Source organism: Oncorhynchus gorbuscha, linkage group LG11, assembly GCF_021184085.1.
Source record: "Oncorhynchus gorbuscha isolate QuinsamMale2020 ecotype Even-year linkage group LG11, OgorEven_v1.0, whole genome shotgun sequence".
NCBI classification, from domain to species: domain Eukaryota; kingdom Metazoa; phylum Chordata; class Actinopteri; order Salmoniformes; family Salmonidae; genus Oncorhynchus; species Oncorhynchus gorbuscha.
In genome coordinates, this window is record NC_060183.1 from 55120692 (window position 1) to 55136533 (window position 15842).

Below are 15842 nucleotides of genomic sequence, written 5' to 3' on the forward strand. Positions count from 1 at the left end.
ATTACCATGCCATTGTGGCAGGGATTTTAGAAAACATTTCATGTTAGGCTGAGGGACTGAGCTCCTGAAGAACCCTGTAGAGAGAGAGGGAGCTAACGCAAGGCTGACCTTATGGCAGGGTCAGGTCTAGAGGTTTGGTTAGTGGGGTGTGGGTTGGTACGATAAGTTATGAAAATATATGCACTCACTACTGTAAGTCGCTCTGGATAAGAGCATCTGCTGTATGACTAAAAGGTCAACATGTTAAATGGCTGGCCCACTTGGTTGCAACACCACCTGATGGGGATTGGATCTGGGAACTTTGGACAGACCGCCTGGCTGCATTCTGCAGACTACTGGGCGTGGGCATTCTGAATGGCAACTTATCATGGCTACGTCCCATGGAAAAAGGGTACCATTCATGACGTCCATAACTTGGTATCCTGATACTGAATCCCAAGTTGACCTTCAGCTCCTAGGTACTTGTGCAGATCTGAAATTATTATATTTTAGGACAGCTATAACACATTAGGAACACCCTCCTAACATTGAGTCAAACAACCCCCTTTTGCCCTCAGAACAGCCTCAATTCGTCGGAGCATGGACTCTAGAAGGTGTCGAATGCCTTCCACAGGGATGCTGGCCCATGTTGACTCCAATGCTTCCCACACTTGTGCCAGGTTGGCTGGATGTCCTTTGGGTGGTGGACCATTCTTGACACACTCAAACCAGTACACCTGGCAGCTACTACCATATTCCATTCAAAAGCACTTTACATTCAGCCTCTGAATGGCACACATACACAATCCATGTCTCAACTGTCTCAAGGCTTAAAAATCCTTCTTTAAACTGTCTCCTCCCATTCATCTACACTGATTGAAGTGGATTTAACAAGTTACATCAAAAAGGGATTGTAGCTTTCACCTGGATTCACCTGGTCAGTCTAGGAATCATAGCTTTCACCTGGATTCACCTGGTCAGTCTCATGGAATAAGAAATGTTTTGTATAGTTAGTGCATGTCCTATACTCTGAACTTGGTCAGCCAGAGGAGGATTCCTCTAAATGTTTCTTGCTTCCAGCTAGAGTTTTCTCTTGCCACTGTGCTACTACATACTCTTTGTGGGTTTAGGGAGGGTAATCAACATACTGAAAGTATTTTGTGCATAAGCACCGATCTTTCATTAATACACTATATATACACAAAGTATGTGGGCACCCCTTCAAATTAGTTGATTCGGGTATTTCAGCCACACCCTTTGCTGACTGGTGTATAAAGTAGAGCACACAGCCATGCAATCTCCATAGGAACACATTGCCAGTATAATGGGCTTACTGAAGAAGTCAATGACTTTCAACATGGCACCGTCATAGGATGTTACCTTCCCAACAAGTCAGTTGGTCAAATGTCTGCTATGCTAGAGCTGCCCCGTTCAACTTTAAGCGCTGTTATTGTGAAGTGGAAACATCTAGGAGCAACAACGGCTTAGAAGTGATAGGCCACACAAGCTCACAGAACGGGTCCGCCGAGTGCTGAAATACGTCAATTGTCTGTCCTTTGTTGCAACACTTCAGAACTGCCTCTGGAAGCAAAGTCAGCACAACAACTGTTTGTCGGGAGCGTCATGAAATGGGTTTCCATAGACGAGCAGCCACACACAAGCCTAAGATCACCATGCGCAATGCCAAGCGTCAGCCGGAGTGATGTAAAGCTCGCCGCCATTGGACTCTGGAGCAGTGGAAATGCATTTTCTGGAGTGATGAATCACGCTTCACCATCTGGCAGTCCGATGGACTAATCTGTGTTTGGAGGATGCCAGGAGAACGCTACTTGCCCCAATGCATAGTGCCAACTGTAATGTTTGGTGGAGGAGGAATAATGGTCTGGAACTGTATTTCCACTGCCAGCCCTCTTAGTTCCAGTGAAGGGAAATCTTAACTCTACAGCATACAATGACATTCTAAATGATTCTGTGCTTCCAACTTTGTGGCAACAGTTTGTGGAATGCCCTTTGCTGTTTCAGCATGATAATGCCCCTTGCACTAAGCGAGGTCCATACATAAATGTTTTGTCAAGATCGGTGTGGAAGAACTTGACTGACCTGCACAAAGCCCTGACCTCAACCCCATCGAACACCTTTGGGATGAATTGGAACGCCGACTGTGAGCCAGGCCTAATCGCCCAAAATCAGTGTTCGACCTCACTAATGCTCTTATGGCTGAATGGAAGTCCCTGCAGCAATGTTCCAACATCTAGTGGAAAACCTTTCCAGAAGAGTGGAGGCTGTTATAGCAGCAAAGGGGGACCAGCTCCATGTTAATGCCCAAGATTTTGGAATGAGATGTTCGACAAGCAGGTGTCCACATACCTTTGGTAATGTAGTGTACTTGGCAATGGCAGATCTCGGATCACATTTCCAAATTTGTAGTGACTACAGAACTTGTCAATGTAAATGTTCATACTAATAATTATGACTGTGAATAAATGTTTCCTTATGAGGTTGAATAGTTTGTTTGACATTGAGCTGTTCAACAAAGGGAGTCTCCGATTAGATTAGAGAACTGGCTGGGTGGAGGCCAACACTGTACTGGCTGGAGCTGTCATTCCTCATCTCTCTCTCACACATGTGCGTGCACGCACACACACACACACACACACACACACACACACACACACACACACACACACACACACACACACACACACACACACACACACACACACACACACACACACACACACACACACACACACACACACACACACACACACACACGACTATGCGCACCTGTGCTCACACACGCAGGCAGGCACGCAGGCACGCACACACGCAAAGCAATAGTATTTCTATTTAGAATAGAAAACAATGAAGACTCATTGTCAGGGTGCAGGGACAATGTCTACCATTTTTAAATGAAATGACATGTAAAAACATAGTTACACAAACAGAAGCACACAGAGTCCTCCAGTTTAACTATGGCCTGTATTATCTCTAGGAATGGCAGGAAATCTATAAAGCAGGCAGGCACATCTCTTTAAGTTGCATGACCATTCTATTTGTTTTGACAGACAGTCAGTCACGAAGAAAGGCGTCCATGTCAGAACATTCTGACACTCCTTCATAAGCCCACGAAAACCTCATTCTGATGGCTCTTCCCAGAAGACCCTCTATCGCAGTCGCCCAGATAGCCTGCTCTTTCCCCCTCATGTCAGTGTGACTGTCTATCTCCAGAGCCACAATGTCTTCCCCTTTTCCTGCCTGTCTAGCAGCATCCCCTTGGAGGAATGCACATACTTAGCTAGCATTCTCCCTGCTCTAAATGGGTCCCTCCTCGAGTCTCACAGTATATTTACCCCAGTACACTGAAGGGTATTTGGATCATGCGTTACCCATTACATCTATCTCTATCTGGGTTGGCATTCACGCCACGTAGAGCACCACACAAGCCTTCTTTCAGTTGTATGTATAGCCTAGCATCATGCGCTAACCTCGCAGAATAATGTAGCAGGGTGTGAAGAGAAAATGTGTCACAGGCCACAACTCATCCCTACTAAATCCACTTAGTACATTTTTACTGCATTAGCTCTATCTGACACTTATCCGAATGGGGTGAGGCAGGAAACGATGACCTGTGTTAGCAGGCCACATAACTCTTTGGAATGGAGTGTCTAGACCAATCAGGATTGGGCCATTGTCACTGTGGGCGAGTACAGAAGGGTTTTCTATTCCCTATGTCAGGGGCAGGCAACCCTGGTCCTGGAGGGACGCAGGCACTTCATGTTTAAGATTGAACTGATCTGGAAGACCAGGTGTGTTGAATTTAGGCAATCACTGAACTGATCATTTAGCTCAGTTGCTCTGGTGTGGTGTCTAGTTAGAACAAAATCTTGCTGTACCTGTGGCACTCCAGGAAAAGGGCTGCCTACCCCTGATCTATGTCATCAACTACTTTTGCCCAGAGTTCTTAGGCTGCGATTCAAATCAACGCAGATAAACACCATGGCACTGCGATTGACTTTTAGAATGTTTGCGCTGTATCAAAGGTGTAATCATGGTAACAGCCATAAAAACAGAAGGACAACTTCCTCATGAATGTCTCTTTACCTTGATGCATGCTCCATCCTTGTCATTACACCTGCCTCTCTCCCCAAAAGCTGAATTCCCCCCAACCCCCCTCCTCACTTCAATCAGCTCCAGTCCCAGCAGGCCTTTCCAAGTGGCTGGCGGAACAGAAAAAGTTAGAGAGAGAAACTAATACGGGAGACTATTATATTATATATTACTATTACTCAAAACAGACAACACTATGTAACTATGCCAGTGCCTTAGTTTATTCTATGACAAAGTAAGACACAGGATATGTATCATGAAGATCTATCCTTGCCACGTTAATGCCTCTTCACACACACACACACACACACACACACACACACACACACACACACACACACACACACACACACACACACACACACACACACACACACACACACACACACACACACACACACACACACACACACACACTTACTTACTTACAGTCACACCCTCCCGTTCATCCTCTTCCCAAAACCTCCCTGCTGATGATGTTGGAAATAAACAAAGAATGGCTCATGTATCATGAGCATCATGTTTGGATAGAAGGTTGGTGAGTTCATATACGTTCTAAACCCATTTGTACTGGTCGTAAAAGGGAAGAAGAGATGGGAACCTTACTGGAGATGATTACTTACAAACCTCACAAAACCCATTGAGAAACTCCCCTGCTATAGGCCTACATCATGTATTGTGTATGTAATGCCAATAAAAACATGTATTTCAATTACAATATAAACTCCAGTCAAGACAAGCTTGGATAAACCGTGAAATACCATATATCAAACACCATATTTAAAACCTACATGCGCTCCAGTCAGGCATTTTTGAATGGAGAGGGGGGCCTTGGCGTGGGTTGAATGTCCTGTACACACTCACAGTTTACTCCACTCCACAAATATTTACATGTTACCCATTTAGTGTTTTACTAGATGACTCCAGCTCCAGTGTCCCACATGAGACTGACCCCCTGATGACCCTTTGTCCCTTCGGATGGTCCCAGCCAACCAGAACACCGCCATATGTTTACCCAGCATCCTCGCTGTTTGGAGTGGTACACTCTTAGTAGAACCCTGTGCCAAATGCTTTAACCGTAACTGTGTTCTCTGAGACCAAAGTAAACACCAATACTGTAGACCACACAGTGTCTTTACATGTGTTTTGGAGCTAGCTAAGCTAACAGAATGAGACAATGTCAATGTAACAGTTGTTCTCTGTCAGCGTTGGACTTCACTACAACAACACTACTCTATGCACAATTCTTATCTACATCTTGATTCAGTTGTTGTTCCCTAAAGATAGAATGGTTCATGTTTTGCACTGTTTGCCATGCAGTGATTTGTCTGGTTAACTGTCTTTTGGGACTGTTGTTAAGGGTCAGAATAGCAGGCCTTTTAACAGCAAGGCTGTGCCCTTCACCCACTATGCCCTCTAGCTAGTAGCTGAGTAACTACATTAGAAACAAACACTGCCCAGTTTGACCCATTCCCCAGATGTTGTCAGAAAGTAGTTGAAGTAATTTGATAGAACTTGCAGAGGAAGAAATGGCTGCTGACTTTACAGAGAGGACAACTACACAGAGATTACAGAGTTATAACCTCCCTGGAAAGCTCCCTGGCCTTGACTCTGAAATTCACATTTTTATCTTTCTCAAGGCCAGAACTTTCAATGAAATTGTCTTCTACTTCAATTGCTTTTCAGCCAAGCAAAACATGAAGTCTTCATCCATGAACCAACAGTCAGACTTCATATGGTTTGATGTTAGTGATCAACTCTTCTCTATTTTCTCCATCCAGTTCCTATTGGATAGAACAGCGAACAGCTTAACCGTGATTGAAATTACATTATAGAATAGGAGCCAAACATGTTCCGTTCTGTATTGTACTGGGACTGTGGCTCGCAACATTCCTCCCTCTCTTGCTACATCCCTCTCTCTCCCTCTCCCTCTCTCCCTCCTCTAGAACCCTCTATATCTTTTGTCTGGACTGAGGAAGAGAGAAGTACTGTGCATCTCTGGTGTCTGGTCGTTGTGGTCCCTACATAACCAGGACAAACTAACTGAAGACAGTCTTGTCCTGCCAGAACATGCTTATAATACTACTGCTTCTCACAAACCCCAGAAGGATGTTACAGTTGTTGAACCAATACATAATGGTGGAGGATAGAGGGAGGATGGATGAGTTCAACATACCACCAGAACATCTTTCATCTCACCATCCATCACTCAGTGTGAGGTGTCTCTCCCCCACTGTCTCTAAAGAACACTCACACATCAGCGCACACACACACACACACACACACACACACACACGCACACACACACACACACACACACACACAAGCGCACACACACATCAACACACACACACACACATCAACACACACACACACACACACACACACACACACACACACACACACACACACACACACACACACACACACACACACACACACACACACACACACACACACACACACACACACACACACACACACACACACACACACACACACACACACACACACACACACACACACACACACACACACACACACTCTCATAACATGTTTTATTTAATCCTGATCGGCAGGTGTGTGTTTCTGTGCATGTTTGTGTGTGTGTGTGTGTATGTTTGTTTGTATGTGTGTGTATCTGTCTCTGTGTGTGGGTGTGGGTGTGGGTGTGAGTACATACCAGCATGTTTGTATATATTTATGTGTCAGTGCATTCTTGTGTGTGGTGCTGCATAAAAACGTAAGCTCCCTCAGTAAACACAATAAAATTCTGTTTCCCTAGCCTGTTACGATTGCATGTGTTTATGCAGCCATTTCAAACACAGATCCAACTCCCATCAACTTAATGGCTTGACCTTGTAAACTCAGGTTACCTCGGCACCTATGTCACCTGGAATGCTCTCTATGCACTTTTCTAAACACTAATTCCAAGTGTAACCCAATGACAATAACCTGCAGCTCAGTCAGGCAGGTATATGAGTGTGATGTATCTGTGTGAAGGAGAAGTTGACAAGGAGTTCAGGTGACCAATGAAAAAATAAGCCATTGTGATTTAATCATCACATTGAGATTGGCTCCAGCACACTCTTGGTGTGTGCCACTCTAACTCTCTTTCTCTTTCTCTCTCTCCCTGTCCGTATGAAGGGGCACTAAAGGCTTCTAACACAGGGAAAAACAGCAGAGTGGAAAGAAAGAAAAGAGGACAATAGCGTGTAAATCAGAACTATTAAAGGACTAGATAAACACCCCAGAGCTAAGAGGAAAGAGATAGAGATAGAGGAGAGAGGAGACGCGAATAGAAGAGTGGACAAGAGATGCCAACATACATACACCAGCATTTTCCCTTGTCTTTCTCCATAGTGCGAGTCGATATTCATGGGATAATAAGGAATTCCCCTCGACCACGCCTATAATTTGGGGAAAACAAACATTCTTTCCCATTGACCCCAAGTGTAAAAGAGCCTACTTTGACTTCAATTTTTTCTTACACAGAAATAACAAAACATGCCGAAAAGCCTCTGTGTTCTTCAAAGTACATGTAACCAGGTCAAAAATCAATGCTCCCACATAGGGAAATAAAGCCTGTGAGAAGAGCCCAGTGGCTTCGGGTTATTCAGCGTGGGAGAGTGGGAAATGTGGGGACCCGGTGTCCAAGTAGGCTGTGTGTAGCTATGTGTGTGTCAAATGTTTTGACACAGGTAAGACATTTAACTTGTTTAGCATAGTCCGTTAGTAACGTCACTCACTGTATACGTTTGTTTGTGTTGTTGGTCTTGGCTGGCTTAATGTTCCGCTAGCACTCACTCATGTGGCTGCTAGCACCGTCATGAAAAGGGGCCTGAGGGAAGCCTGACAATATTACGTTTTTAGTAGTGAGAACAAGGGAGAAGGCAATGTTGAAAAGTACTGTTTAGACATGTTGTACTTTACATTTTGCTTTGTAATTGACTAAAACAATTCGATTTTTTTTAAATTGCATTTGAAAAAGGTCAAGTCTTGCTGTGAGCCAATGGAGAAACCTATCTAATACCGACTGGGTCTATCCTTCTCATCTACAGTGATGTTTGGTAACCCAGAGTGACAATCGCTAAGTGATGAGGTGTCTCTGACAGCCTTGGAGAGCTTGCCATTGATCCATGGGGGAGCTATGTATAAATAACCCACAATGCCTTTCTCCCACTGTCCAATAGGAGGTGGCGCTGACGGACAAATCTATAAAATAACAATCAATATCTTCTTCATCTAAGAAAAACGTATCCACACGAGTTATGTAGAATATCTACAAGGTGGAATTTGTGTTCCACAACTATATCAAGCCCTGCCCGTAAATAGTTAACTCCTCCTGATGTAAACCACTGGCACATCTCTCCGAAGGTTCAAGTATGTTTCCATCCATGCCACTTGGCATCTTTATGCTGACTAACTACACACTCCAGCACTTTAAAGGCTACCATAATTTGTCTACATCGTATATACACAGAAACAAGGCTCGGGGCTATGTTGGATACTGCAGTGTATAAATCCCTGTGGTGTACACCAGGGCTGACAGCACAAGGGAACTAGGTATTTTGTTGTAGCACAAGAAGAGAAGAGTTTTAACTCAGATGGACTATGTGGTAATACTGTAGAGTGTATTCATACCCTGTGTCCTACTGCACTCTATTTTGTCTAACAGACAACAGAATGCAGTAATGCACATACACAAAATAGTTCAAATTGTTGAAGTGAAATGAAAAAAATGACTTGATTCAAAACCTTCTAAAAAACACAAAAGGAAAAGTAGTGTGTGCATATGGGTAAAGTTCACGTGTGCAATCTAAGTGTCACATGATCTGTCACATGATCTCAGTATATATACACCTGTTCTGAAAGGCCCCAGAGTCTGCAACACCCCTAAGCAAGGGGCACCACCAAGCAAGCGGCACAATGAAAACCAAGGAGCTCTCCAAACAGGTCGGGGACAAAGTTGTAGAGAAGTACAGATCAGAGTTGGGTTATAAAAAAATATCCGAAACTTTGAACATCCCACGGAGCACCATCAAATCCATTATTAAAAAATGGAAAGAATATGGCATAACAACAAACCTGCAAAGAGAGGTCCGCCCACCAAAACTCACGGACCAGACAAGACATTAATCAGAGAGGCAACAAAGAATCAACCCTGAAGGAGCTGAAAAGCTCCACAGTGGAGATTGGAGTATCTGTCCATAGGACCACTTTTAGCTATATACTCCACAGAGCTGGGCTTTACAGAAGAGTGGCCAGAAAAAAGCCATTGCTTAAAGAGAAAAATAAGCAAACATGCTTGGTGTTTGCCAAAAGGCATGTGGGAGACTCACCAAACATATGGAAGAATGTACTCTGGTCAGATGAGACTAAAATTTAGCTTTTTGGCCTTCAAGGAAAACGCTATGTCTGGCGCAAACCCAACATCTCTCATCACCCCGAGAATACCATCCCCACAATGAAGCATGGGGGTAGCAGCATCATGCTGTGGGGGTGTTTTTCATCGGCAGGGACTGGGAAACTGGTCAGACTTGAAGGAATGATGGATGGAACTAAATACTGGGAAATTCCTGAGGGATACCTGTTTCAGTCTTTAAAAGATTTGAGACTGGGACAGAGCTTCACCTTACAGCAGGACAATGGCCCTAAGCATACTGCTAAAGCAACACACAAACCATTTAAGGGGAAACATTTCAATGTCTTATAATGGCCTAGTCAAAGCCCAGACCTCAATCTAATTGAGAATCTGTGGTATGACTTAAAGATTACAGTGCACCAACGGAACCCATCCAACTTGAAGGAGCTGGAGCAGTTTTGCCTTGAAGAATGGGCAAAAGTACCAGTTGGCTAGATGTACCAAGCTTATAGAGACATACCACAAGAGACTTGCAGCTGTAATTGCTGATAAAAGTGCCTCTACAAAGTATTGACTCTGGGGGGGGGTGGGGTGGGGGGGGTGAATAGTTTTGCACGCTCAAGTTTTCAGTTTTTTTGTCTTATTTCTTGTCTGTTTCACGATGAAAAATATGTTGTTGTGTAAATCAAATGATACAAATGCCCAAAAATCTATTTTAATTCCAGGTTGTAAGGCAACAAAATAGGAAAAATGCCAAGGGGGGTAAATACTTTCGCAAGCCACTGTATCTAATGGGATACAGTATTAACGTATAAAGTGTATCCCAAGTGGTGCAGTGGTCTAAGGAACTGCATCTCAGTGCTTGAGGTGTCACTACAGACACCCTGGTTCGAATCCAGGCTGTATCACAACCAGCTGTGATTGGGAGTCCTGTCCAGTGTAGGCCTTCATTGTAAATAAATATTTGTTCTTAACTGACTTGCCTAGTTAAATATGTATATACTGCATTCTAGTAATGGCTCATCCTAAATACACCTTTTCTATTAACATACCGTCCATACTGTCTATACACACCACTATATACATATATATTTATATTCCTGACTCTGACATTGCTCATTCTGACATTTCTTAATTTCTTTCTTTTTACTTTTTGGGTCATGTGTGAAATGTTTTGTATTGCTACAGTAGGTATTGCTGTATCTGGTAAATCGCTCCATGGGACAGAGAGAACATTTTCCAATTTTATACCACATTTCAGGCACTTCTGATCATTTTTCCATGGGGCAAAGAGAACATTTTTGCTGTTTTACAGAACGTTTCCTGCAATTCTATGCCATGCTAGTGATATCTGAGTGAGATTGATTTGAGGTCAGGGCCTTTGGGCATGTGTCCTGCATGCCCGGTCGGTGTTGGGCCATGATTAAGACAGCTGGCTAAACTAATTACCAATCCATTACTAATTACCAATCTAAAACCTGTTAGCTAACATGGCTAATTGAGTATGACTGTCAGTGACAGACATAACAAGAGAAAAACTGCTGATCTACAACCAAATGTTGTAAATTCTTCTTTTTCTATAATCCACATGTTCATGTCTTCAACAGCTCCAACCAAAGCACAATTTGTAAATCCCTCCAATTGGTCAAGCTATTGAACCAACTTTACCCTATGCATCTCCTCTTTTTGCAGCACATGATAGTTTACATTCTGCTTACACATAGATAGACAAGTAGACAGACATATGCGCACACAAGCACCTTAAACACACACACACACACACAATCTAGATCTCACCTAATTTAGAGATGCCATGTGATTTAGTGTGAGGGACTGACAGACCTTTTAAATAATGGAAACACAGAGCTGTAGAGCTCGGTCCATGACGCCAATAGGTAGTAAAATTACTCCCAGAATCTGCCAAGACCAATAGGCTCAGCCTGCTAGCTGCATTCCTAACTCCATACAGAGAACGAAACGCCATTTAAGGCTCCATGTCAGACCAACAACTAGAGCTCTCTATCTCTCTCTCTATCTCTTGCTTTCACTCTCTCTCTCTCACACTCTCTCGTTCTCTCTCTCGCTCTCTCGTTCTCTCTCTCGCTCTCTCTCTCTCTCTGGCACTACACCGCCAGGTCACTGACATCCTCCCTGTAGGCTGACTCATCATCACCGGTGATGAGGCCTACCACTGTTGTGTCGTCAGCTAACTTAATAATGGTGTTGAAGGCGTGCGTCGTGGGTGAACAGGGAGCACAGAAGGAGACTAAGCACACAACCCTGTGGGACCCCCCGTGTTAAGGTTCAGCCATGGCACAGGTTGCCTACCCTCACCGTCTGGGGTCGGCCCATCAGGAAGTCCAGAATCCTAAGAGTACTAAGCTTAGTGACGAGCATGGAGGGTATAATGGTATAAAGGTTACCTAGGTGGGTGAGGGCAGTGTGCAGAGCAATTGAGAATGCGTCATCAATGGATCTGTTGGGGCGGAATGCGGAGCAAATTGCGGCTACTTCCTGTTTCTGCTTCTGCTTGTAAACAGGAAGCAAGAGTACAGAGTCACGGTCTGATTTGCCAAATGGCGGATGAGGGCGTGCCTTGTATGCTTGCTTGTGGGTAGAATAGCAGTGGTCTAGGACTTTATCGCTCCTAGTCGCTGGCAACCAGAAAGGCAGCCTCTGGGTGTAGTTTTTCTGCTTGTTTATAGCCTTGTACAGTTCGTTAAGCACCAGATTGTTATTTTTTATTGTACTGAGGTGAAATGTATACTGCAGTCACGATAACAGCTGAAACCTCCCTCGGGAGATAGAAGGGTCAGCATTTGACCATCAGGTATTCCAAGACGGGTGAACAGTTGGTCGACACTTCCACCACACTGGAATCAGCACACCAGTTGGTGTTGATGAAGTGGCAAACCCCTCCCCCCCCTTGATTTTCCGACTCCACTGTCCTGTCGGCCCGGTGAATGGAGAATCCATCGAGGTGGATAGCCGTGGGGGATATCTTGTCCAAGAGCCATGTTTCTGAAAAGCAAAGAATATTGCAGTTCCGAGAGACCCGTTGGTAGCAAATCTGCGATCGGAGGTCATCCATCTTATTATCAAGTGACTGTACATTGGCCAGTAGAATGGCCTCTGCTGTGTTCTCAGATGCTTAGTTACCACCTACTAACAGCTAACAGTCACACTATTGGCCAACAGAGCTGTTTCGACCTAGGCTAATTCAGTACACCAACCATACCTACTGCCTCTCTTAGCCCTTTCTCCTGCTCTTTCTCCCATTCAAACACACTCAATCACACACTCAAACACACACTCAATCACACACTCAATCTCACACACACACACACTCAATCACACACACACACACTCAATCACACACACACACACTCAATCACACACACACACTCAATCACACACACACACTCAATCACACACACACACTCAATCACACACACACACACACACAATCACACACACACACACTCAATCACACACACACACACACACACACACACACACACACACACACACACACACACACACACACACACACACACACACACACACACACACACACACACACACACACACACACACACACACACACACACACACACACACACACACACACACACCACTCTCATAACATGTTTTATTTCATCCTGATGGGCAGGTGTGTGTATATAATAATAATACAGGTTGTTTATCATTGGCGAGTATAAGTTGAGGTGAGGTTTTGCTCCTGCTCAAATATATTATAAAAATGTGAAAAAGAGAACCAGACACCGCTTGCCCTCTAGTGGGCAATGCTGAATACTGCAAACTCAACTGTAATGACATTCTAAGTTCTCACGTTCACCACTTGATGGCGGCCAATCTCTAAAATGTAGACAGGTTCTCTTTCCCATCTTATGATGAGAAACTAACCTATTCATGGTATCACAGAACATACAAAAATAATATTTAAAATATTTACAGTGAATGCCTGATTTTTCCTGTATGGTCAGTCTTATATCGACACAGGCCTTTACAACATCAAATCAAATTGTATTTGTCACATCGGCCGAATACAACAGCTGTAGACCAAATATGGCATAGTTTCTTGGTACTAGTGTGTATATGGCATTAACCTATGTTATTTAGTGTGTGTTTGTGTGCACATCTGTGCATGCATGTATTTGTATGTGTGTGTGTGTGTGTGTGTGTGTCTGTTTGTGTGTGCGCACATTGTGTGTGTGTGTGTATGTGTGTCTGAGCATGGTTCTGTACTGACCTTCCTGCCAGAGAAGAGCATGCAGAGCTGGTGCATGGAGCCTCCGTTCTTGGTCAGCTCCTTCTTCAGGGTCTTAGGCGAGGGCAGCGTCCAGCCCCCCTTGTGGGCGTGTGTCGGGTCCAGGCAGTTGATGGCATTGTCTGAGGTGAAGCCAGTGGCGCGTGGGTCCTGCAGCAGACTGCCCTCGCTGTGCGTGCGGCGCCGCAGGGAGTTCTGGACACTCAACCGGCCGCCGTGCTTCTCGCAGGCAGAGCCCTCCACCATGCTACGACGCTTACTGTCGCTGCGCTCTAGGTAGGTATCATCGCTGTCATCTTCCTCATCATCATCGTCATCTTCATCATCGTCCTCGTCATACTCTTCGTCGGTGTTGGGCGTGGAGAGGGCATCGGCGCTAAAGGAGCGGTCTAGGCGGAGCTCGGGGATGACGAAGGAGGATGAAGAGGAGGGGTGGGCGTTGGTGTCGGGGGGGTCTGACGGGGCTTCGTCATCTGTCGCCGGGGGTTTCACATCTCCTCCCTCCTCCTCCTCCCTCTCTCTTTCCCCTCCCTCCTCTATCTCTGCTTCCTCCTCACCCTTCCTCTCCTCCTCCCCCTCCTCCACCTCCTCCTCCTCTCTTTCCCGCCAGATCTCAGGCTCAGTGCCCTCCATGCTCTTGCTGTCCTCCCACTCGGTGGAGGGCGGTGGGGTAGGGGGCACCTTGTGCTCCTTTCCGTCGCCCAGTGGGGTGCAAACCTCCTCCAGGGGGGTGAGAAGCTCAGAGGGGTACGGGTTGCCCAGGTTCAGGGGTTCTGAGGGGCTGGAGGGGTAGGGGTAGAGGTGGTCCTCTTCAGACCCTGGCAGGGGTAGGCCTCGTCCTCCTCCCAACTCACATGGAGGGGTATCCACCTTGGGCTCCAGCATCTGGAGGGAGAGGAAGTTATAAACACTGTCACACTGCACATTTATTGCATATTAAGGGTTTGATGAAGTGGATTAGAACATGAATCACATTTATTAGCACTGGGCTAAAGCAACAGTCAACCAGAGCCCTGCTGAAATGGTCCCAATCACTACAAATCTATTAAGACACATCCCACTTTATTAAATCAATAGAGAAACAAGCCTATACCAACACAAGGCCTGATCTAAATCTTTGCTCCTGACCTCTTATTGACAGCAATCCATTACAATCCTATTGCCCTGTTTGTGCGTTCCGTGTCTGGGAGACTAATGGCTCCCTACCAACTATCAACAGTGAAGGAGAAGCCAGTGATTTTGTTTGTATGTTGAGTTTAGCCAGGAAACAGAGGCCACGTGTGTTTATGATGACGAGATTGATACAGCCTGTTTGACTTCCCTTCATGCACTCACCACACACACACACACACACACACACACACACACACACACACACACACACACACACACACACACACACACACACACACACACACACACACACACACACACACACACACACACACACACACACACACACACACACACACACACACACACACACACACACACAGCTCAGATATCCAGCAGTAGCAATGCTTGTTGGTTCAGACACATTCCTGGTACTTTATCTTCCTGTCTGGTGTCACACAGACACACTCTGGCTCAACCACCTCAGGGCCTCTGGGACAGATGGGAGGGAGCAATGTGGAGGAAAACAAATATGTCCTCCATAGAACCTCTTGGCTCAACCCCCTTGAGTATATCTGAAACCCTCCATCTACACCATCAACTCACCACCATCTCCTCTCCATTCATATTCACCTTTACCTTCTTTATCCCATCTCTGTTTTGTCTACCGTTGCCCTTCAACCCCCTCCCATCCCATTGTCTGTCTTCTGGTGTTGGACTCTGCTGAGGGAGCTGTACTATACAAGGCAAAGCCACTGTGGCGCTACACCACACATAGTCATTATTCATTATTATTGTTTTACCTCTCTGTCTCTCCTTGTGTGTAAAGCGCTTGAACAGATTCTGTCAGAGCTAAAGTGTTGGCCAATTTCATTAGTGCGTTTAACAAAACGGTGATACTTAACATTCATTGACTTGTCTCTACTTAAATCTCAAGCAGTGATTGGGATTTTGAACAATGGAATGAGGGCGCAATTTTGTGAT

The 15842-nt window shown here is 45.1% G+C and overlaps 1 protein-coding gene across 11 annotated transcripts in view; it reads right to left on the minus strand.

Moving 5' to 3' along the window:
- The window catches only part of LOC124048947 (regulator of G-protein signaling 3-like), a 221153-nt gene that overhangs the window by 43104 nt on the left and 162207 nt on the right, over window positions 1-15842 (minus strand). For 10 of the 11 annotated variants that reach the window (XM_046370144.1, XM_046370142.1, XM_046370141.1 and 7 more), the window contains one exon: window positions 13728-14630. In XM_046370144.1, coding sequence (XP_046226100.1) covers window positions 13728-14630 — 903 coding nt within the window. Of the gene's footprint in view, window positions 1-11877; window positions 12476-13727; window positions 14631-15842 lie in introns of all 11 variants that reach the window. The other variant, XR_006841330.1, reaches the window with a different exon arrangement.